Source organism: Nomascus leucogenys, chromosome 4 (genome assembly GCF_006542625.1).
Source record: "Nomascus leucogenys isolate Asia chromosome 4, Asia_NLE_v1, whole genome shotgun sequence".
Taxonomy (NCBI): Eukaryota; Metazoa; Chordata; class Mammalia; order Primates; family Hylobatidae; genus Nomascus; species Nomascus leucogenys.
In genome coordinates, this window is record NC_044384.1 from 58,196,474 (window position 1) to 58,218,862 (window position 22,389).

The 22,389-nt window shown below is 45.8% G+C and overlaps 1 protein-coding gene and 1 non-coding gene across 2 annotated transcripts in view; both read left to right on the forward strand.

The window, feature by feature from the left end:
• The first annotated feature begins 3,877 nt into the window (after window positions 1-3,877).
• On the forward strand, window positions 3,878-4,047 carry LOC115835004. The gene has a single exon (XR_004029975.1). It is a non-coding gene; the product is annotated as a small nucleolar RNA SNORA81 (small nucleolar RNA).
• Window positions 4,048-11,314: 7,267 nt separating this feature from the next.
• The window catches only part of ABHD3 (abhydrolase domain containing 3), a 56,274-nt gene continuing 45,199 nt past the window's right edge, over window positions 11,315-22,389 (forward strand). Inside the window, exons 1-3 of the mRNA XM_030810656.1 lie at window positions 11,315-11,607; window positions 12,358-12,521; window positions 13,609-13,791. Coding sequence (XP_030666516.1) covers window positions 11,446-11,607; window positions 12,358-12,521; window positions 13,609-13,791 — 509 coding nt within the window. The 5' untranslated portion in view covers window positions 11,315-11,445. The remainder of the gene's footprint in view (window positions 11,608-12,357; window positions 12,522-13,608; window positions 13,792-22,389) is intronic.

A 22,389-nucleotide genomic window follows, 5' to 3' on the forward strand; every position in this document is an offset into this window, starting at 1 on the left:
GGTAGGCAACGAATTGATACACTCCTCAAAGGTTTATAAGATTAAACCTAAAATTATTTTTGTGGTCTAGCTTTCCATCATGAAACAATGGTAACTAATAAAGTTCTTTTCACCTTTTTTTCTTGCTAGCTACTATGTTAATAGTAGCTTGATACAAAATTTTAAAAGTACAAAAACATGTTACAAAATGAAAAGGTACAAAAAGTATTTAGTGAAAAGTAAATTTCCCTACTTTTCATATCCAGGGACCCATTTTCACTCTCTCAAGGCAACCACTAGTTTCAGTTACTTTTGTATCTTTCCGGAGCTAATTATATTTTTTTATGGGTGGATTTTCTGTATTTTAATATACTTCCATTAAATATGGTATATTACACAAAATTTGTGGAGATGTATTCCTATTTAAAATTCCAGTGGGATTTTTTGATTCCAATGGAAAATTTTGATTCCAATGGAATTGAACCTAGGTGCCCATCAATGATGGATTAAATAAAGAAAATGTGGTGGCCAGGCAAGGCTGCTCACGCCTGTAATCCCAGCACTTTGGAAGGCCGAGCGGGTGGATCATCTGAGGTCAGGAGTTCGAGACCAGCCCGGCCAACATGGTGAAACCCTGTCTCTAATAAAGATACAAAGAATTAGCCAAGTGTGGTGGCATGCGCCTGTAATCCTAGCTACTTGGGAGGCAGAGGCAGGAGAATTGCTTAAACTCAGGAAGCAAAGGTTACAGTGAGCTGAGATCATGCCATTGCACTCCAGCCTGGGCGACAGGGCAAGACTTTGCCTCAAAAAAAAAAAAAAAGAAAGAAAGAAAGAAAAAGAAAAGAAAATGTGGTACATATCCATCTTATGGAATACTATCTAGCCATAAAAAAGAACAAAATTGGCCGGGCGCGGTGGCTCACGCTTGTAATCCCAGCACTTCGGGAGGTCGAGGCAGGCGGATCACGAGGTCAGGAGATGGAGACCATCCTGGCTAACACAGTGAAATCCCGTCTCTACTGAAAATACAAAAATTTAGCTGGGCGTGGTGGCAGGCCCTTGTAGTCCCAGCTACTCGGGAGGCTGAGGCAGGAGAATGGCATGAACCCAGGAGGCAGAGCATGCAGTGAGCCGAGATTGTGCCACTGCAGTCCAGCCTGGGCGACAAAGCAAAACTTCACCTCAAAAAAAAAAAAAAAAAAAAAGAACAAAATTATGTCCTTTGCAGCAACATAGATGCAGCTAGAGGCCATTATCCTAAGCAAATTAACACAGAAACAGAAACCAAATACTGCATATTCTTACTTATAAGTGGTAGCTAAGCACTGAGTACACACGGACATAAAGAAGGGAACAACAGGCACTGGGGAGTACGGGAGAGTGGAGGGAGGGAGGGAGGCGTGGGTTGAAAAACTACCTGTTGGGTACTATGCTCACTACCTAGGTGAGGGGATGCATATCCCAAACCTCAGTGACATGCAATTTGCTCATGTAACAAATCTACACATGTACCCCGTGAATCTAAAATGTTGAAATTACTAAAAACAACAAAACTTGTCTTCCATTACATCTTAGAATGTTTTGGCCTTACTGGCCGGGCACGGTGCCTCACACCTGTAATCCCAGCACTTTGGGAGGCCGAGGCAGGTGGATCATCTGGGGTCAGGAGTTCGAGACCAGCCTGGCCAAGATGGTGAAACTCCATCTCCACTAAAAATACAAAAATTAGCCAGGCATGGTGGCAGGTGCCTGTAATCCCAGCTACTCGGGAAGGTGAGGCAGAGAACTGCTTGAACCCGGGAGGTGGAGGTTGCAGTGAGCCAAGATCACACCACTGCACTCCAGCCTAGGTGACAGTGAGACTCCGTCTCATAGAAAAAAAAAGGTTTTGGCCTTTCTTACTTTTAGCTATATATCTTTTCGTGTGATTTATGCCTTTACAATTAGTTGTATTTTTTTAAAAAATCACTTTTTACTCTTAAAAAACTAATGTTCATTGTGGCAATTTAAAAAAAAAGAGGTATGAAGAAAAAAATCTCTTAATGGATTTCTTAATTTTGAATATTGATTGAAAGCGCTGAAATCTTTATTTATTTTTTTATTTTACTTATTTATTCTTTTTTTTTTTTGAGACAGAGTCTTGCTCTGTCACCCAGGCTGGAGTGCAACAGCATGGTCTCAGCTCACTGCAACCTCAGCCTCCCGGGTTCAAGCGATTCTCCTGCCTCAGTCTCCCAAGTAGCTGGGATTACAGGCACCCGCCACCACGCCTGGCTAACTTTTGTATTTTTAGTAGAGATGGGTTTTCACCATGTTGGCTGGGCTGGTCTCAAACTACTGACCTCGTGATCAGCCCTCTTCGGCCTCCCAAAGTGCTGGGATTACAGGCGTGAGCCACCGTGCCCAGCCAGAAATCTTTAATTTATTTATTAATTTTTTTTGAGACAGAGTCTCGCTCTGTCGCCCAGACTGGAGTGCGATCTTGGCTCACTGCAAGCTCCACCTCCCAGGTTGACGCCATTCTCCTGCCTCAGCCTCCCAAGTAGCTGGGACCACAGGCGCTTGTCACCACGCCCGGCTAATTTTTTGTATTTTTAGTAGAGACGGGGTTTCACCATGTTAGCCAGGATGGTCTCAATCTCCTGACCTCATGATCTTCCCACCTTGGCCTCCCAAAGTGCTGGGATTATAGGCGTGAGCCACCGCGCCCGGCCCAGAGATCTTTAATTTATTAAACATATTCCAGATGGGCTTGGTGGCTCAGGCTTGTAATCCCAGCACTTTGGGAGTCTGAGATGTGGGGATTGCTTGAGGCCAGGAGTACAAGACCAGTCAGGGCAACATAGCGAGACCCTGTCTCTATGAAAACAAAAACAAAAACAAAAAAAATAAGCTGGGTATGGTAATGCACACCTGTAGTCCCAGCTACTCAGGAGGCTGAGTGGGGAGGATTGCTTGACCCCAAGACTGATTCAAGGCTGCAATAAGAGGTGTTCACACCATTGCACCCCAGTCTGGGTGACAGAGCAAGACCCTATCTCAAAAAATAATAATAATAAATATAAAATATTCCTATAATAGATACATTGGCGGGCAAAAAAATGAGCAATTAATATTTACTAATCTTTAAATGATTTTGTAGGACCCTTTTATATTCTCTATTAGGTTTCTATTGCTGCATAACAAATTACCACAAACTTAGCAGCTTCAAACAACACATTTCTTATCTAGCAGTTCCCATGGGTCACAGGTCCAGGTACAACTTAACTGGGTCCTCTAATCAGGGGCTCACAAGGCTGAAGTTAAAATGTTGACCATGCTGTATTTTCATCTGGAGATTTGACTGGGAAAGAATCTCCTTCCACGCTCATTCAGGTTGTTGGCAGAATTCATTTCCTTGCAGTTGCAGGACTCAGGTCACCAGTGTTTTGCAGTTGTCTGATAGAGGCCACCCATAGATCCCAGAGGCTGCCTACAGTTCGCTGCTATGTGGCTTTCTCCAGGGCAGTTCACGTGGCTGCTTCTTCAAGGCTGAAAGGACAGTCTAGCTCCAGTCTGCTAAGGAGTCTTATATAACATAGTGTAATCACAGGAGTGTTAACATCCCATTACCTTTGCTATCTCTATTGTATTGGTTGGAAATGAATCACAGGTCCTATATACACTCCAGGAGAAGGGCACCAGGAGGCAGAGATCACTGGGGTCTCCTTAGGGTCTGCCTACCACACATTCTCTATGCAATTCTGATTTCTCCTTTGAAATACAAATAGAGTTAGAAAAAAAATGACAAAGAGATTCATGAACATTTTAAAAATACCAACCTATAAAGGTCAACTGTGCTGCTTTAAGTCTGTTGCTTCAGGTACAGACTTGATCAGGATTTTTAAAAATAAACAACTTCCTGTATAAGCACTGTGCTAAAATCGCAGAAACTAGGACCATATCTTGGTTTTTGTGATAATGCTAGCAGAGTACACAGAAGAATAAACATAACAGCATTGGATTGTAAAGACTAGGGTGAGGCCAGGTGCAGTGGCTCACATCTGTAATCCCAGCACTTTGGGAGGGCAAGGCAGGAGGACTGCTAGAGCCCAGGAGTTCGAGACCAGCCTGGACAACACAGAGAGACCCAGTCTCTACAAAAAAGAAAAAACTTAGCCGGACATGGTGGCATGGGCCTGTGGTCCCAGCTACTTGGGAGGCTGAGGCAGGAGGATCACTTGAGCCTGGGAGGTCGAGGCTACAGTAAGCCGTAATCACACCATGGCATGCGAGCCTGAGTGACAGAGCAAGACCTTGTCAAAAAAGAAAAAGAAAGAAAGATAGATTATGATACCAAAGTGACACACGTCGTGAGCTCTTGTGAGGAAAGTCATTGGCTTTATCCTCCTTAGAGTTAGATTGCTGGGGTGGATATAAAAGATAGGGTCTGGCTGGGCGCAGTGGCTCATGTAATCCCAACACTTTGGGAGGTCGAGGTGGGTGCATGATTTGAGATCAGGAGTTCACGACCAGCCTGGCCAACATGGTGAAACTCATCTCTACTAAAAATACAAAAAGATTAGCCAGGCACGGTGGCAGGCACCTAGGCACCTGTAATCCCAACTACTCAGGAGACTGAGACAGGAGAATTGCTTGAACCCAGGAGACAAAGGTTGCAGTGAGCCAAGATTGCACTACTGCACTCCATCCTTTGTGACAGAGTGAGACTCCATTTCAAAAAATAAAAATAAAAATAAATAAATAAATAAAAGGTGGGGTCTGGAAAATCTTTCTTTCTTAGAAATTTATTTCCTAGTTCTGTAGAAATCGTAGTATTAGGTATTCTCTATCATTTAATAATATACTTGTGGACTAAAAGATGTAAGTCCTGTAAAAAATCAGCCAATTAGGCCGAGTGCAGTGGCTCACGCCTGTAATCCCAGCACTTTGGGAGGCCGAGGCAGGTGCATCACCTGAGGTCAGGAGTTCAAGACCAGCCTGGCCAACATGGTGAAACCTTGTCTCTACTAAAAATACAAAAATTAGCTGGGTGTGGTGGCACATGCCTGTAATCCCAGCTACTTGGGAGGCTGAGGCAGGAGAATCACTTGAACCAGGTAGGCAGAGGTTGCAGTGAGCCAAGATCGCACCACTGCACTCCAGCCTGGCGACAGAGACTCCGTCTCAAAAAAAACAAAAAAACAAAAAAAAACAACAGCCAATTATGTTAAACTAGCATATCTATCTTTTTTGTGTTTGTCATTGGCCTGAATAGAAAGGCCTTATATATTTGAGACAGGGTCTCACTCTGTCACCCCAGCTGGAGTGCAGTGGTGTGAATACCCCTCACTGCAGTCTTGAACTCCTGGGCTCAAACGACCCTCCCACCTTAGCCTCCCAAGTAGCTGGGACTACAGGCATGCACTACCACACCTGGCTAATTTTTAAATTTTTTGTAGAAATAAGGTCTCACTATATTGCCCAGGCTGGTCTCAAACCCCTGGACTAAAGCAATCCTCCCAACTTGGCCTACCAAAGTGCTGACATCAGAGGTGTGAGCCACTGCACCTGGGCAAAAATTGATTTTTTGGGGAAAGTATTTGAATGAATTTTGTTTAGTATTGTATTTATCCAATAAAGTATTTCAAGGCCAGGTGCAGTGGCTCACGCCTGTAATCCCAGAACTCTGGAAGGCTCAGGCAGGTGGATCCCTTGAGGTCAGGATTTCTAGACCAGCCTGGCCAATATGGTGAAACCATCACTACTAAAAATACAAAAATTAGCTGGGCGTGATGGTGCATGCCTGTAATCCCAGTTAACTCGGGAGGCTAAGGCAGAGGTTGCAGTGTGCCAAGACCACACCACTGCACTGCAGCCTGGGCGACAGAGAGAGATTCCATCTCAAAAAAAAAAAAAGAAAGTATTTCATTAGTTTAAAAAAATTGAAAACATAAGCATATTCTAAGACAGCAAGTGTCTTAAAAAATTTTTGAAGCAATGATTTCATTTTGTTTCTTCATCACAAAGGTAATATTTTGTAATGTAGCATTGTAATTCCCAAAACAGGTTTGGAACCACCCAGTCTTTGGTTCAAACCCCATTCATTTGCTATGGAAACTTATTTCACTTGATATTTGCTTCTATCTTCAGACCCTAGCACATGCAGTTCAATCGTCCTATACAAACTCTTCACCTTCATCTCTTCTTATCTAGGTCTTTGCTCACATCTCTCTCAGGAAGTCTTTTCTGATCTTCCCGAGGCTGTTGGATGTGGCTAAGTTGCTCCATTACACGCTTGAGATAAAAATTTTTCTTTTTTCTTTTTTGAGACAGAGTCTCGCTCTGTCGCCCAGGCTGGAGTGCAGTGGCGCAATCTCGGCTCACTGCAAGCTCCGCCTCCCGGGTTCACGCCATTCTCCTGCCTCAGCCTCTCTGAGTAGCTGGGACTACAGGCGCCCGCCCCCACGCCCGGCTAATTTTTTTTTTTGTATTTTTTAGTAGAGATGGGGTTTCACCGTGGTCTCGATCTCCTGACCTCGTGATCTACCCACCTCGGCCTCCCAAAGTGCTGGGATTACAAGCGTGAGCCACCGCGCCCGGCCAGAGATAAACATTTGCATTCTTTTTGACTGCCCAGCATCTGAACCTTCATCTGTGTTTGGGGACTCTTCACCAAATGAAGCAGCATGCATGCCCCCCCCGCCCCCCACCCCACAGACACTGAGAATGCCAGATATTTGTTTTCCTACCTCCACAGCTGGGAGGAAGGTGAGATACAACCTAGACTGCACCAGTCAGTTCCATTCACAACAGACTTTGAATAAATAAGGATACAGTGAAATTAAGAAGCAGGGATAATCCATCGTAGTGAGGGGGCAGAGGTGGTAACATCCTGTTTCCAGAGGCAACAGTGTCAGGGATTTAGAACACAGCCTCGTGCCCAGTGTAGCTGGTCTGGATGCCAAAAACCATGGAGTGTAGCCCAGAGAGAGCAAGAGTATTGTCATCACAGGACCAGCACCATGACTTTTTTTTTTTTTTTTTTTTTGAGACAGAGTCTTGCTCTTTTGCCCAGGCCGGAGTGCAGTGGCGCTATCTGGGCTCATTGCAAGCTCCGCCTCCCGGGTTCAGGCCATTCTCCTGCCTCAGCCTCCCAAGTAGCTGAAACCACAGGTGCCCGCCACCGCGCCCGGCTAATTTTTTTTGTATTTTTAGCAGAGACGGGGTTCCACCGTGTTAGCCAGGATGGTCTCGATCTCCTGACCTCGTGATCCGCCCGCCTCAGCCTCCCAAAGTGCTGGGATTACAGGCGTGAGCCACCGCGCCCGGCCTCGCCATGACTTTTAAAGGCATTATTCCCAACTTCTAAGCCTTGTTCTCTGGCCCTTCTGGAGTTTCATCAGCTATCAAATACCATTGTAATAAATTTCCCTTCTGCATATGGTAAGTCCAAATTGATTTTTGCTGTTTGCTACTAAGAACCCTGTGTACCTGCTGCATCTGGAACCATCCCGAGACACCACACTTTTTGTAATGTAACTGCTTACTCCTCTGTTGCCACACTAGACTCTAAGTATTATTATGATTGAATCCTCAGTGCCCTGTAATCACTCAAGAATAAACTGATTGAATGAATGAATTAAACTTTCTGAGCTCTCATTTCCTCATGTATAAATTGGGAATAGTAGTTACTTGGTTTTTTGTTTTTTTTGAGACAGAGTTTCCCTCTGTCGCCCAGGCTGGAGTGCAGTGGCATGCTCTTGGCTCACTGGAACCTCCGCCTTCCCAGGTTCAAGCAATTCTCCTGTCTCAGCCTCCCGAGTAGCTGGGATTACAAGCACCCACCACCATGCTCAGCTAATTTTCTTGTATTTTTAGTAGAGATGCGGTTTCACCATGTTGGTCAGGCTGGTCTCGAACTCCTGACCTCAAGTGATTCAACTGCATCGGCCTCCCAAAGTGCTGGGATTACAGGCGTGAGCCACTGCGCCCAGCCAAAATAGTAGTTCTAAAGAAAGATGGCGAATGTTTTTCTAACAGGAAATAAACTTGGACAACTTCCATCTCAATCATGTCATTTTACAGACAAGGAACTGAGGCCCCCAAAGAGTAAATGATTTGCCTAAGTTTGGTGGATAAGTTCAGAGCTGTTTTTTATTCCTAGGTCAGTATATTTTCTACACACCATGATGGTTATAAAATATTATAGGCATCAATGTTTGTATCCCCCACCTCCACCTTCATATGTTGGAGCCCTAGTGCCTCAAGGTGATGGTATTAGGAGGCACGGCCTTTGGGAAGTAGTTAGGTTTAGGCGAGATCATGAGGACATGGTCCCTATGATGGAATTGGTGACTGTAAAAGAAGAGAAAGAGACATCAGAGCTTCCTTTCTCCACCATGGGAAGACACAGCAAAAGAGAAGCCATCCGCAAGGCAAAAGAGGGCCCTCACCAAAACCCAACCACATCGGCACCCTGATCTCAGACTTCCAGCCTCCAGAACAGTGAGAAATAAATTTATGTATAAGTCACCTAGGCTATGGTATTTTGGTATAGTGCCCAAGCTCAGACAAACATTTTATTTGATATTTTCACTTTAAACTTAAACTGGGCCAGGCATGGTGGCTCACGTCTGTAATCCCAGTGTGTCCGGAATTGGTGGGTTCTTGGTCTCACTGACTTCAAGAATGAAGCCGTGGACCCTCACGGTGAGTGTTACAATTCTTAAAAGCGGCATGTCTGGAGTTTCTTCCTTCTGGTGGGTTCATGGTCTCGCTGGCTCAGGAGTGAAGCTGCAGACCTTCACAGTGAGCATTACAGCTCAAAGAGGTGTGCGGACCCAAAGAGTGAGCAGCAGCAAAATTTATTGCAAAGAGTAAAAGAACATACCCTCCACAATGTGGAAAGAAACCCCAGCCGGTTGCCACTACTCGCCCGCGCAGCCTGCTTTTATTCCCTTATCTGGCCCCACCCACATCCTGCTGATTGGCCCATTTTACAGAGAGCTGATTGGTCCGTTTTGACAGGGTGGTGATTGGGTACATTTACAATCCCTTAGCTAGACATAAAGATTCTCCAAGTTCCCACCAGATTAGCTAGACACAGAGTGCTGATTGGTGTATTTACAATCCCTTAGCTAGACATAAAGGTTCTCCAAGTCCCCACTAGACTCAGGAGCCCAGCTGGCTTCACCTAGTGGATCCCATACCGGGGCCGCAGCGGCCAGCCAGTCCTGCCCCATCAGCCCCACACTCCTCAGCTGGGCGGTCGATGGAACCCAGCGCGGCAGAGCAGAGGCAGCGCTTGTGGGGGAGGCTGGGCCGGCAGGAGCCCACAGTGGGGCGGGGGGTGCGGCTCAGGCATGGCGGGCTGCAGATCCCGAGCCCTGCCCCGTGGGGAGGCAGCTGAAGTCCAGCAAGAATTCGAGTGCAGCGCTGGCAGGCTGGCACTGCTGGTGGACCCAGGGCACCCTCTGCAGCTGCTGGCCTGGGTGCTAAGCCCCTCACTGTCCAGGGCCGGCGGTGCTGGCTGGCGCTCCGAGTGCAGGGCCCGCCAGGCCCACACCCACCCGGAACTCGCTCTGGCCCGCGATCGCGGCGCACAGCAGCCCCGGTACCCGCCGGCGCCTCTCTCCACCCTTCCTGCAAGCAGAGGGAGCTGGCCCCGGCCTCAGCCAGCCCAGAGAGGGGGCCCCCACAGTGCAGCGGCGGGCTGAAGGGCTCCTCAAACGCGGCCAGAGTGGATGCCGTGGCCTGAGGAGGTGCCGAGAGCTAGCGAGGGCTGCTAGCACGTTGTCACCTCTCACCAGCACTTTGGGAGGCCGAGGCGGGTGGATCAGGAGTTGGAGACCAGCCTGGTCAACATGGTGAAACCCTGTCTCTACTAAAAATACAAGATTAGCTGGGTGTGGTGGTGCATGCCTGTAATCCCAGCTACTCGGGAGGCAGAGGCAGGAGAATCGCTTGAACCCGGGAGGCGGAGGTTGCAGTGAGCCGAGATCTCGCCATTGCACTCCATCCTGGGCAACAAGAGCAAAACTCTGTCTCAAAAAAAAAAAAAAAAAAAAAAAAAAAACAGAACAAACTTGAACTGAAATATGCATGCATTTATTGGTAGGTAGTGCAGAAGGCTGGTGCAGGGGTTATGAAGAATGCTATGAAGTTTCAAGTATGGCAACCAGCATATGCATTCACGTTTACTATGTGTGCTCAGGTGTGAGAGCCAGAGCGTGAAAATTACTTCCGCTCACGGGGAGTCCAGTACATACACTATTTTGTCCTCTCGGGAACTCTATAAAGTAGAAATTGTTACACTACAGGTTATTAAAACAAGAAAAAAACAGGCTCAGTAAAGGTAATGGAATTATTTTGGGTGTTGCAGCCAACCACCAAGTTGCAATGACCAAATCGAAGCCAAATAAATTGCTCACTTCTGGCCTGTCTCATGTCCCCATCTAAATTACATCATTAATTTATAATCCTGTGACATTTTTCACAATCTAGACAGGACTTTCCCTTGTTTCGTCTGTTTAAGTCTTGCCATTCTTCCTACCTTTCTGAGGGAGGAGTTTATAACAATAGGCATAGGCTATTAAATCTTCCAACCATTTCAGATACCCATAAGTATCCTGATTTATCATATTGCCGTAAATAAGCCTTGGAGACCCCACTTCATAAATGGTTTCTTGTCCGTACATTAGGTAATCGGTGTGAATTTCCATAAGTCTCTAAATTCAAAGCATTAATGAACCACAAATAGGCTTTTAACAATTGAATCCCGGTTGCTATTCTTGACCTTTTCATTTATTTTCAGAGACCACTTCTCATTTAAGTGACACTTAGCAACTAAAAAGATTCACAGAGTGATTCAGAGTCGAGTATGATGTCCTCACTGTTGAATGCTCATAGAATATTTTTTCTCTTTCCATAGTCTTGAGGACCAACGCAAACGTCTAGAGGATGTGGGATTCCTATCTGCTAACATATCTTTGGCATTAACTCCCCAAATCTTTGAATGCAAGGCACACTTACCTGATACCCTAAACCGCTAGTTTAGGGACACCCGCCGCAGAGCGGAATCGTTCAAGGTCACTGGGGCAGCAGGTGCGGGGCCTTAACCAGCGCGGCCGGCCCGTCAGCTCTCCGCCCACCCTTGGGGCTCCCCATCGCCCACTGCGACCTCGCCGGGAGAAACCGGTCCGCCCGCCCTCCGGGTGGCCGGTCTTGGAACCGCGCTTCTGGAAGGTTCCTGAGTGGCTGGCAGTGGGGGCGGCTCCAGGAAGCCGGGGCGGAGCGGGCGGCGGTCGGAGCTTCGGGCTACGCCTCCCTGGGCCGCTCCGCCCCGCCCGTTGTCGGAAGCCGCGCTCCGCCCGGCAGGAGACGCTGTAGTCGGGGGTAGGCAGCGGCGCTGCGTGCGCTCTCGCCCGCTCGCCGGCCGGCTCTCCTCCCGCCGCAGGACCCGCGCGCCGCGCTCAGGGGGCCATGCAGCGCCTGGCCATGGACCTGCGGATGTTGTCCCGGGAGCTCTCCCTCTACCTGGAACACCAAGTCCGCGTGGGGTTCTTCGGCTCGGGGGTGGGCTTATCCCTGATCCTGGGCTTCAGCGTCGCTTATGCCTGCTACTACCTGAGCAGCATTGCCAAGGTGAGCCGGGGGAGGCGCAGGGCCGCGGGCTGCTGGGCCGGGAGCGAGGGTAGCGGGCACGGCGCGAGGCTGCGCGGCCAGGGGCGGTTGGCAGCCCCGGGGACAAGCGGCGAGCTGCTCCCGAGCGGCCGCCCCCAGCGCGCGCGGGAAAGCCAACAGCCCCCGCCCGTTCGCCCGCCCCCTGGGGGTCCGGACCGGGTGGTCCTCGGAGCGCAGCCTGAACCCTGCTGACCTCCGCGCTGCGGCGCTGCCCGGTCACGGATCGCGAAGCCGGCGGCGCACTGGGGAACGCCGTGGCGCTTTTGAAAATGACTCCCGGCAGGGCACAGTGGCTCACGCCTGTAATCTCAGCACTTTGGGAGTCCGAGGCGGGTGGATCACCTGAGGTCGAGTTCGAGACCAGCCTGACCAAAATGGTGAAACCCCGTTAAAATTACAAAAAATTAGCCGGGCGTGGTGGCGGACGCCTGCAATCCCAGCTACTCGGGAGGCTGAGGCAGGAGAATCCCCTGAACCCGGGAGGCGGAGGTAAAAACAAACTCCCTTATCGCGATTCTCGCCTTCCCCTCGGGGCACTGGCGAAACCCCCGTTTCAGTCCTCTGTGACTGTGAATTTTTTGCGTCAGCCCTCCAGAAAGAGATGTAATCGGAGGGAGCGCGCGCGAGAGCGACAAGTCTTTGCCGGTTTCTGGTTTACGGTTGGCAGAAACTTTGCTCTGGGCCCTTCTCTAATAATGCTTTTCCCTTCAGAAACCCCAGTTAGTGACGGGGGGTGAGAGTTTCAGCCGCTTCCTTCAAGACCACTGTCCCGTGGTTACAGAAACGTACTACCCGACGGTCTGGTGCTGGGAGAGTCGAGGACAGACCCTGCTTAGACCTTTCATCACTTCGAAGCCCCTGGTGCAGTACAGGAAGTAAGTGAATTTCCGTTTTCAGTCATTTCTGCAAAATCACAGTTTTTTTGTTTGTTTGCTTATTCCCAGTTCTTGGTTAATAGAATATCTGCTTTAGGAAGTATATAGAACAGACAGAGGGAATGAAAATGGAAGGTGTGTCCCCGGCTCCACCCCCAGCTGCAGGAAAATACCCCAGCTGCAGGTATTTGCCTCCTGGCCCCCGCCTAACCGCCAACCTGATGTAAATAGTTTATTTTTAGGATGAGAGAAGTGTTTGGGGATTACTGTCTCGCAGTTTGTCATACATCTGTCAGAAAGACCCAGATCTTTTGATGATCTGCATTCATTCATTGATATGTAGCAGATACTGGGAGTGGGGGTGGGGTGAGAAGGATGCCACTTAATTTGGGTTTTGGGAGATTTATTGGTGTAAAATGACTTCCTATTGACAGGCAAATGGGATCTTGATGATAATAGCTCTTGATGTGTTAAAGATACGGTCCAGGATTTATCAGGAACCAGATTTAAATGGTGCCTGTTATTAATTTCCCTTAGTCATCTATCCTTCTGGAGTTTATTTTGTTGCCTGGAACTTGCACTGTTTGTTTGGGAAAACTCTGTAAGTTCATAAATACTATGTGAGAAATACTTTAAATTATTTCAGAAGAAAATCTTGAAGTATACTATACAAAGAGACTGCATTATTGAGTCCAAAGAGCTAGAGCAGTGGTCAGAGATTAGATCAGCATTTTACTTATTCAGATTTCCCTGTCACGTTAGTTGAGTGACCTCAATCAAACAAGGGTTAAATGCTGGGTGTTTTAGAGTAATGAGTAAGTATTCATGTATCTTAATAATTAGCAGTTCATTTTTATATACGACCTTGTACGGAGGTTGCTGGAAATACTTGATGGTACTAATCTTCATAAAATCCTTCTAATGAAAGAAAATGATATGTAGATCGAGATATGGGTGTGTGTTCGTGAATGCTGGAGAAATGTTATTTTTTGATGACCAAATAATGTCATGTGTTTAGAATTAAAACAAAATTAAGACATGACTTAAAACATGTAAATAGTAATGTCTTCTGAATTATTCCTTTCAGTGAACTTATTAAAACTGCAGATGGAGGACAGATTTCACTGGACTGGTTTGATAATGATAACAGTACGTGTTATATGGATGCCAGCACCAGACCTACTATCTTATTGTTGCCTGGCCTCACTGGAACAAGCAAGGAGTCATATATCCTTCATATGATCCATCTTAGTGAAGAATTAGGATACAGGTACCAGTAAAAGATTTTTTTTTTCACTTGATCCATTCCAAATGAAGTACAAATATATCTACATGTTTGTTTCAGAAATACTTAGTGCTTCTTGCATAGAAAAGCAGTCCCTTAAATTATTATTTTTCTCTGCATTCTTTTTTTCCTCTTTTTTTCAGGAAGATGCATAACTGAATCATCTTACAAGAAATGTCACTTAGCATGGTAGACACCCTGCAGATTTAGGCTGAATTAATGAATGAAATTAGAATCATCTGAGCATTGACTGAGCCCTTCCCCCCATCCCTACCCCAACGGAGAGAGTGTTATGGAGGGAGAACAGCAATTACAAACCCCTGAGAGAGTACACAGTGGCCCTCATGCCACATTCTGGGGCCCGGATTCACTACTCTTGTCACCCTGGCTAGCTCCCAAATGCAAAAAATATTCAGAATCAGCTTGTAGGTCGTCCTTATTTATCAAAGGTGATCTCTGCCTCTTCTGACCACTTGAGTTTGCAGGTGCACTTGGCTAGTCTCCAGTTGATGATGCCACAGCTTTTCTGAGTAACCATTATTAAGCTCAGTCACCAGGTACAATTTAATTTTTTGCAAGTGATTTAGCAACTTTAAGTTTCAAGTTCAGCTCTAGAATCTTAAAGTAGAGTCATAAAAGGTACTGATTTTTTGTGCCACAGCTTTTTTTTTTTTTAGCTGATAATTATTGTAATGGAACACTCTGTGAGTTGTATTTAGAGTTGTATCTTTTGTTAAACTTGAAACACTTGTGTGAAAAGCTGATGGTAAGTTTACCTTAAAAAAATAATTTTAGGCTGGTCACAGTGGCTCATGCCTGTAATCCCAGCACTTTGGAAGGCGTAAAGCCGGTGGATTGCTTGAGCCCAGGAGTTCGAGACCAGCCTGGGCAACATGGTGAGACCTAGTCTACAAAAATCAGCCGGGCATGGTGGCATGCACCTATAGTTCCAGCTACTGACAAGGCTGAGGTAGGACGATCAGTTGAGCCCAGGAGGTAGAGACTGTAGTGAACCATGATCGTGCCACTGGACTCCAGCCTGGATGACAGAGTGACACCTTGGGCAAAAAGAAAAAAAAAAGAAAGAAGAACATTTTGATGTTTGATGTAAAGGGGAAAATTCCATGATAGCTAACTCAATTTTAACAAGTTAATTCTTATCTTTTATAAATAATAGCCTATTTTGTCCATGAAGTAACATTCTCTCAAGAACTATGATATGATGTTCAAGAATTATATTCAAGAAATTTGCTTAGCAGTAGCAGGGATTCATTATTATTCCATGTTTAAGCACCATACAGTTAGATGTGAGGCTTGGTTCTTTTGTTTTTTGGGGTTTTGTTTTTGTTTTTGTTTTTTTTTGGAGACCGAATCTGGCTCTGTTGCTTAGCATGGAGCACAGTGGTATGATCATGGTTCACTGCAGTCTCTTACAGGCGTGAGTCAATGCTCCCGGCCTGGTTCCATTTTTTTTTTTTTTTTTTTTTTTTTTTTTGGCTAAAACTTAGTCATGCTCAGAAAGTACAGAAGATCATAAGCCTTTTGTACATATTTAAATTACTGCTTCTAGATTTGGCCTGAGCTGTCTCTCAAGACTTAGAACTGCTTTTAAAAACAATGTGGGCCAGGTGCAGTGGCTCACGCCTGTAATAACAGCACTTTGGGAGGCCGAGGCGGGTGGATCACTTGAGGTCAGGAGTTCAAGATCAACTTGGCCAACATGGTGAAACCCCGTCTCTACCAAAAATACAAAAATTAGCCAGGTGTGATGGCGGGCACCTGTAATCCCAGCTACTCAGGAGGCTGAGGCAGGAGAATTGCTTGAACCTGGGAGGCAGAGGTTGCAGTGAGCCAAGATTGCGCCACTGCACTCCAGCCTGGGCAACAGAGTGAGACTACGTCTCAAAAAAATAAAAAATTAAATAAAAACAATGTGGTTGAAACTCAAGGACTGAGTCTTACAAGCTCTGGAGTTGCCAGTGCACATACTTTTTGTCCATTGCTTATAAAGGTTGCCAGATTTTCGCCGGGCGCAGTGGCTCACGCCTGTAATCCCAGCACTCATCCACAGGCTGAGGCGTGCGGATCACAAGGTCAGGAGTTCGAGACTAGCCTGGCCAACATAGTGAAACCCCATCTGTACTAAAAATACAAAAATTAGCCAGGCATGGTGGCACGTGCCTGTAATCCCAACTACTCGGGAGGCTGAGGGAGAATCGCTTGAACCCGGGAGGCGGAGTTTGCAGTGAGCCAAGATTGCACAATTGCACTCCAGCCTGGGCAACAAGAGCGAAACTCTATCTCAAAAAAAAAAAAAAAAAAAAAAAATACAAAAGCAGAAGCTGCAGGGCCTCTAGAGGCCCAGGCTGAGAACTCCCACAGTGCTACTGGTCAAAGCAAGTCACATGATAGCCCAGAGTCAAAGTGTAGGGAAATAGACTCTGCCTCTTGACAGGAAGAGCTTCAAAATATTTTTGCAACCTACCACAGAAAGCCAGGTAGTTTTAAAGACCACTAAGAATAAAAATAGATCTGGCAGTTTGGCGCAAGGCCGAGTTGAGTCTTTAGGTACCAAAATGATCTAAGTCATTGGTACTGTAGCATGGGATCTAGCAGATAACAGGGTTTGTGAAAAGCTGTGTAATATGTGTAATTTTAACTTCCCTTATCACAGCATTCTCACCTACTTCACAGAGTTTAGTTAGAATGTGTAAAGTAGGCCGGGTGTGGTGGCCCATGCCTGTAATCCCAACACTTTGCGAGGCTGAGGTGGGTGAATCACTTGAAGTTAGGAGTTCGAAACCAGCCTGGTCAACATGGCGAAACCCCATTAACCAGGCATAGTGGCGTGCGCCTGTAATCTACAAGACACAAGAATCGCTTGAACTTGGGTAGTGGAGGTTGCAGTGAGCTGAGATGGTGCCACTGCACTCCAGCCTAGGAGACAAAGCAAGGCTCCATCTCAAAAAAAAATAAGTGTAAAGTACTTAGTTGGGTGCCCTGCACAAAATGGGTCTTTAGAAAATGTTTATGTCAGCCAGGCACAGTGGCTGACGCCTGTAATCCCAGCAGTCTGGGAGGCCAAGGCGGGTGGATCACCTGAGGTCAGGAGTTCAAGACCAGCCTGGCCCACATGGCGAAACCCCATCTCCACTAAAAATACAGAGAAAAATTAGCTGGGTGTGGTGGTGGAGACTTGTAATCCCAGCTACTTGGGAGGCTGAGGCAGAAGAACTGCTTAAAACTGGGAGGCAGAGATTGCAGTGGGCCGAGATGGTTGAACCCGGGAGACAGAGGTTGCAGTGAGCTACTGCACTCCAGCTTGGGTGACAGAGCAAGACTCTGTCTTAAAAAAGAAAAAAAAGAAAATGTTTATGTCTTCCTTCCCTCATCTTCTATTCCCTGGCCAGGGTAGAAAATGTTTTATAGGCCAGGCATGGTGGCTCAAGCCTGTAATCCCAGCACTTTGGGAGGCCGACGTGGGCAGATCCCCTCAGGTCAGAAGTTCAAGACCAGCCTGGCCAACATGGTGAAACCCCGTCTCTACTAAAACTACAAAAAATTAGCTGGACGTGGTGGCGGGTGCCTGTACTCCCAGCAACTTGGGAGGCTGAGGCAGGAGAATCGCTTGAACCCGGGAAGCGGAGGTTGCAGTGAGCTGAGATCGCACCATTGCACTCCAGGCTGGGCGACAGAGCAAAACTCCATCTCAAAAAAAAAAAAAAATGTTTTATAATTCAAAAGAACGAGTACAAGCAAATCTACCTCTTGGGATAGAGGAACATGTAGTTTGCTTGTGGGAGTACATAGATGTTACCATGTCTGCCATACATGAGAGTTTCAGTATCTTCAGTATGAACATCCCTGAAGCACAGGGTGCACTTGCCATCCTGTCCCAGTTACTATCTTGTGTAAAGGTTGAAGGTTTAGGGAGAGTCATGAATTATGTCAGGTCACCAGGGAACTGTCAATGATTTACTGGTGAGGTATGAGATATGATTTAGACATTAGAGAGAACCTAACTCCCAGCATATGGTCAAAGGAGACATAATGGTTTATTATTGATGTTAAACCACTGTTTTTTTCCGTCTACCTGAAAACTAACAAAAACAAAGTACTTTTAAGGTGCACTAATTCAAAATTCAGGATGGATGGGATGGAAACTAGGCTTAAGTTTGTTTAAGATAATTGTGAGCAAACGCTTTACTATGTAAGTCAAAGGTAAATAGAATGAGGCTAGGCATGGTGGCTCAGGCCTGTAATCCCAGCACCTTGGGAGGCCGAGGCGGGTGGATCACTTGAGGTCAGGAGTTTGAGATGAGCCTGGCCAACATGGTGAAATCTTGTTTCTACTAAAAATACAAAAAATTAGCTGGGCATCGTGGCATGTGCCTGTAATTCCAGCTACTTGGGAGGCTGAGGCAGAAGAATCGCTTGAACTCAGGAGGTGGAGGTTGCAGTGAGCCAAGATCATGCCACTGCACTCCAGCCTGGGCAACAGAGTGAGACTCTGTCTCAGTTTTTTAAAGAAAAGGATAAATAGGCTGGGCACAGTAGCTCATGCCTATAATCCCAGCACTTTGGGAGTCCGAGGTGGGCTGATCACAAGGTCAGGAGTTCGAGACCAGCCTGGCCAATATGGTGACACCTCGTCTCTACTAAAATACAAAAATTAGCCAGGTATGGTGGTGTGTGCCTGTAGTCCCAGCTACTCGGGAGGCTGAGGCAGAAGAATCACTTGAACCCAGATTGTGGAAGTTGCAGTAAGCCGAGATCGCACCATTGCACTCAAGCCAGGGTGACAGAGCAAGACACTGGCTCAAAAAAAAAAAAAAAAAAAAGGTAAATAGAATGAGATGGGGAATGTTTGGCCTGCCTGTATGAAGATAACCTGTCCATCTTCACTGGTGGATTGCAGTATGTACTCTTTTGGATAGTTCCTGCCCCCAAGAGGAGAAAGTTGCTAAGCCAGATAAATTCTTTCAAATTTTATTAATCAGTTATGTCTACCACCTCCTGGAAGGTAAGTAAAGTAAGAGAGGCCAGGAATGCCAGGTGCAGTGCCTTATTCCTATAATCCCAGCACTTTGGAAGGCTAAGGCAGGAGGATTGCTTGAGCCCAAGAGTTTGAGACCATCCTGAACCACAGAGTGAGACCACCCATTTCTACCAAAAAAAAAAACCAAAATAATAACAATGAATAATAATAAAAGACCAGAAGTATGTTTAGAGAGAAGCCCTCTTCATGGAAACCAGAAAGCTGGAGAAAAGGCAGTTCTCTCTAACAATTTACACCTATATGATTGATAAAGTAGTTAGAAACCTTACCATTCATTCCAAAAAATCTCCAGTAATATAGCCTAATAGGTATTATTTTATGTACATGAATAATATCTTGTTTTCTTAAATCCTTTTCCCATTTTCTGAATTGATTTCCAGTACTACAACAAAAACAAGGAGAAAGGCCAGGTGTGGTGGCTCACACCTGTAATCCCAGCACTTTGGGAGGGCAAGGCAGGCGGATCATGAGGTCAGGAGATCGAGACCATCCTAGCTAACACGGTGAAACCCTGTCTCTACTAAAAATATATTAAAAAAAAAAAATAGCTGGGCATGGTGGCGGGCGCCTGTAGTCTCAGCTACTTGGGAGGTTTAGGCAGGAGAATGTCGTGAACCCGGGAGGCAGAGCTTGCAGTGAGCCGAGATCACGCCACTGCACTCCAGCCTGGGCGACAGAGCAAGACTCCATCTCAAAAAAAAAAAAAAAAAACAGTAACTCCAACAAAATCTGAATCATCTTTTGACTTTTTAAAATTGAGAGCCATTATTACTTGGGGGAAAAAAAAGAAAAAATTTTAAAATTAAAAAAAATAAAACCGAGAGCCTTCATTTACCATTATATTCCACCCCCAACTAATATTAACAAGAATGACCCATCCAGAATTATACAGTTGTAAGTTCATTGAAATCTAGATCAGTCATAAGTATTTTGGTGCTGCAAAGTACAATATCAGAACCTATTCCCAAAGAGCATACAGTCTAGTCAAAGTGGCAAAGACTGTGCAGCAGCAGAGAAATGTACATCAGAAAGGAGCAGGATTGGCTGTAAGTGACAAAAAACTCAAAATAATAGTGACGATATAAACTTATTTCTCTCTCATGTAAAAATCTAAGAAGGTAGATCACAGCTTGTATGGCACATGTCAGTGTCAGGAACCTAAGCTGCTTTTATTCTTAGGTTGGTGCAAAAGTAATTGTGGTTTTTGCCATTAAAAGTAATAGCAAATTTAATGCCATTAAAAGTAATGGCAAAAATAAAAGTAATTTGCCATTATGTTTAATGGCAAAAACCCCAATTACTTTTGCACCAACCTAATATGTTGCTTCATAACATGGATGCTTCAGCAGTAGCCATCACATCTGCATTCTAACACCCAAGAAGGAGAAAAAAAGCAGGAATAGGAAAAGTACCATCTTCCTTTAAAGATGCATCCCAGCAATTGTGCACACCACTTTTGCTTGTATCACATTGGCCCGCTCTTGGCTGCAAGGGAAGCTTGAAAAATCTTGGCCGTGCATGATGGCTCACACCTATAATCCCAGCACTTTGGGAGGCCAAGGCAGGCAGATCACTTGAGGACAGGAGTTCGAAACCAGCCTGGCCAACATGGTGAAACCCCATCTCTACTAAAAATACAAAAACTTTAGCCGGGCATGGTGGCGGGTGCCTGTGATCCCAGCTACTTGGGAGGCTGAGGCAGGAGAATCGCTTGAACCCAGGAGGTGGAGGTTGCAGTGAGTTGAGATTGCGCCATTGCACTCCAGCCTGGGTGACAAGAGCGAGACTCCATCTCAAAAAAAAAAAGAAAATCATATCTTTATTTTGGACAGCCATGTACCAACTAAAATTGGGACTTCTGTTGCTGAGGAAGAAGGGAAGGATGGATATTGGGAGGTGACTAGCAGCTCATGCCGCTGAGTAGTCAAGAGTTGGCAGTACTGGGATTCAGAAATATCAGAAGAGCCAAAAGGGTCATTTTATGGAGGGAAGGAGTGGGTCAGCGGTGTCACATACAACTTGAGAAGGAGGATGAATAAAGCAAAACCTGAGAGGATCTCAGTAGAGCGATGAGGAAGGAAGCCAAGCTGCTGGGTAGATGACCTCAGTAGACAGAACAGGAATGGATCACACATTCGATGAGTTTGACAGAGAAAGGAGAGAAACAGGGCAAAAGGATCACTCGGATTTTTGCAAGATAGTAAACTTGTGTTTTAAGACATTTCTTACTGTCTTGTTACTTTATTTCCTACTTAGAGAAAAAAGTAATTTTTTGGTATGGTTTGACAGAATTAGGATCTCTTATTCTTCATTGCAGAGGCCACCTACTGGTAGCAAGGATGTCACTGTTCATCATTTATATTCTTGAGAGACTCAGTGTAGGAGATTATTTAAAAGTTGTTAAAACTTGCTCCTAAATGTGGCCCTGGCCGGGCACAGTGGGTCACGCCTGTAATCCCAGCCCTTTGGGAGGCCAAGGCAGGCGGATCACTTGAGGTCAGGAGTTCGAGACCAGCCTGACCAACATGGTGAAACCCCATCTCTACTAAAAAATACAAAAATTAGCCGGGTATGGTGGCCCCCACCTATAATCCCAGCTACTCAGGGGGCTGAGGCAGGAGAATCACTTGAACCCAGGAGGCAGAGGTTGCAGTGAGCCAAGATTGTGCCATGCACTCCAGCCTGGGTGACAGAGCGAGACTTCGTCTCAAAAAAAAAATAAAAATTAAAAAAAAAAGTGATCCTGAGAATATTTTATGTAGAGGAAGTAGCAAGTAAATGTCATTTGAAGTTATCGTAGCTCTAGATGCAATTTAGCTTTTCCTGCAGCATTAGAGGTGCCTTGGTGGGGGACAGGGGTGGGGAGTCTAGCTACAGACTTCCTGAGGGAGGAGGGATGAGAGAGGCTGAACTAAGGAAAACCAGACAGCAAAACAGAAGGGTTAGTTCTGACCACGCTTTCCCTCATCTAAAAGCAATGTTTTAGATAAGAAATCATTTTAAATTAACACCAGAATATTTTTTTCTCAGTAACTCATTTTGCTGTTGTTAAAATAATTTGGTTTTTAAACTTTTGGGAATAAGGCGATTAACTGATCATTTGTGAGACTAGCCAGATTAAGTAATGCATGTTAGAAAGCACTGAATGAAGAGGTTAGCTTCTTTCTTGTTATTCCAGAAAAAGTTATGGTGGAGACTGACAAGTGGTCCCATTCTCTAGGGCACTAATTGTTAGCTGTTCCACTATAACATGGCACCTCAATTAAACCTTCAGGGACAAAGCTCTTTTTATCAGAATTGGCATGCCCTCAAAGGGTACTCTGTGTTCAGCGCACCGGTCTTCTTTGGAAAAAGAGACCTGAGTGTTACAGCTTAGGTAGTGCTGGGCAGTGAAGTGAGGTGGTTAAGTGGATTCTTGAGTCGGATCTGCCTGGGTTCAGATCCTAGCTCTGTCGTACACTACCTGCCTACCCACAGACAAATTATGTCATTGCTCAGCAACTGTTTTCTCATCTGTAACAATA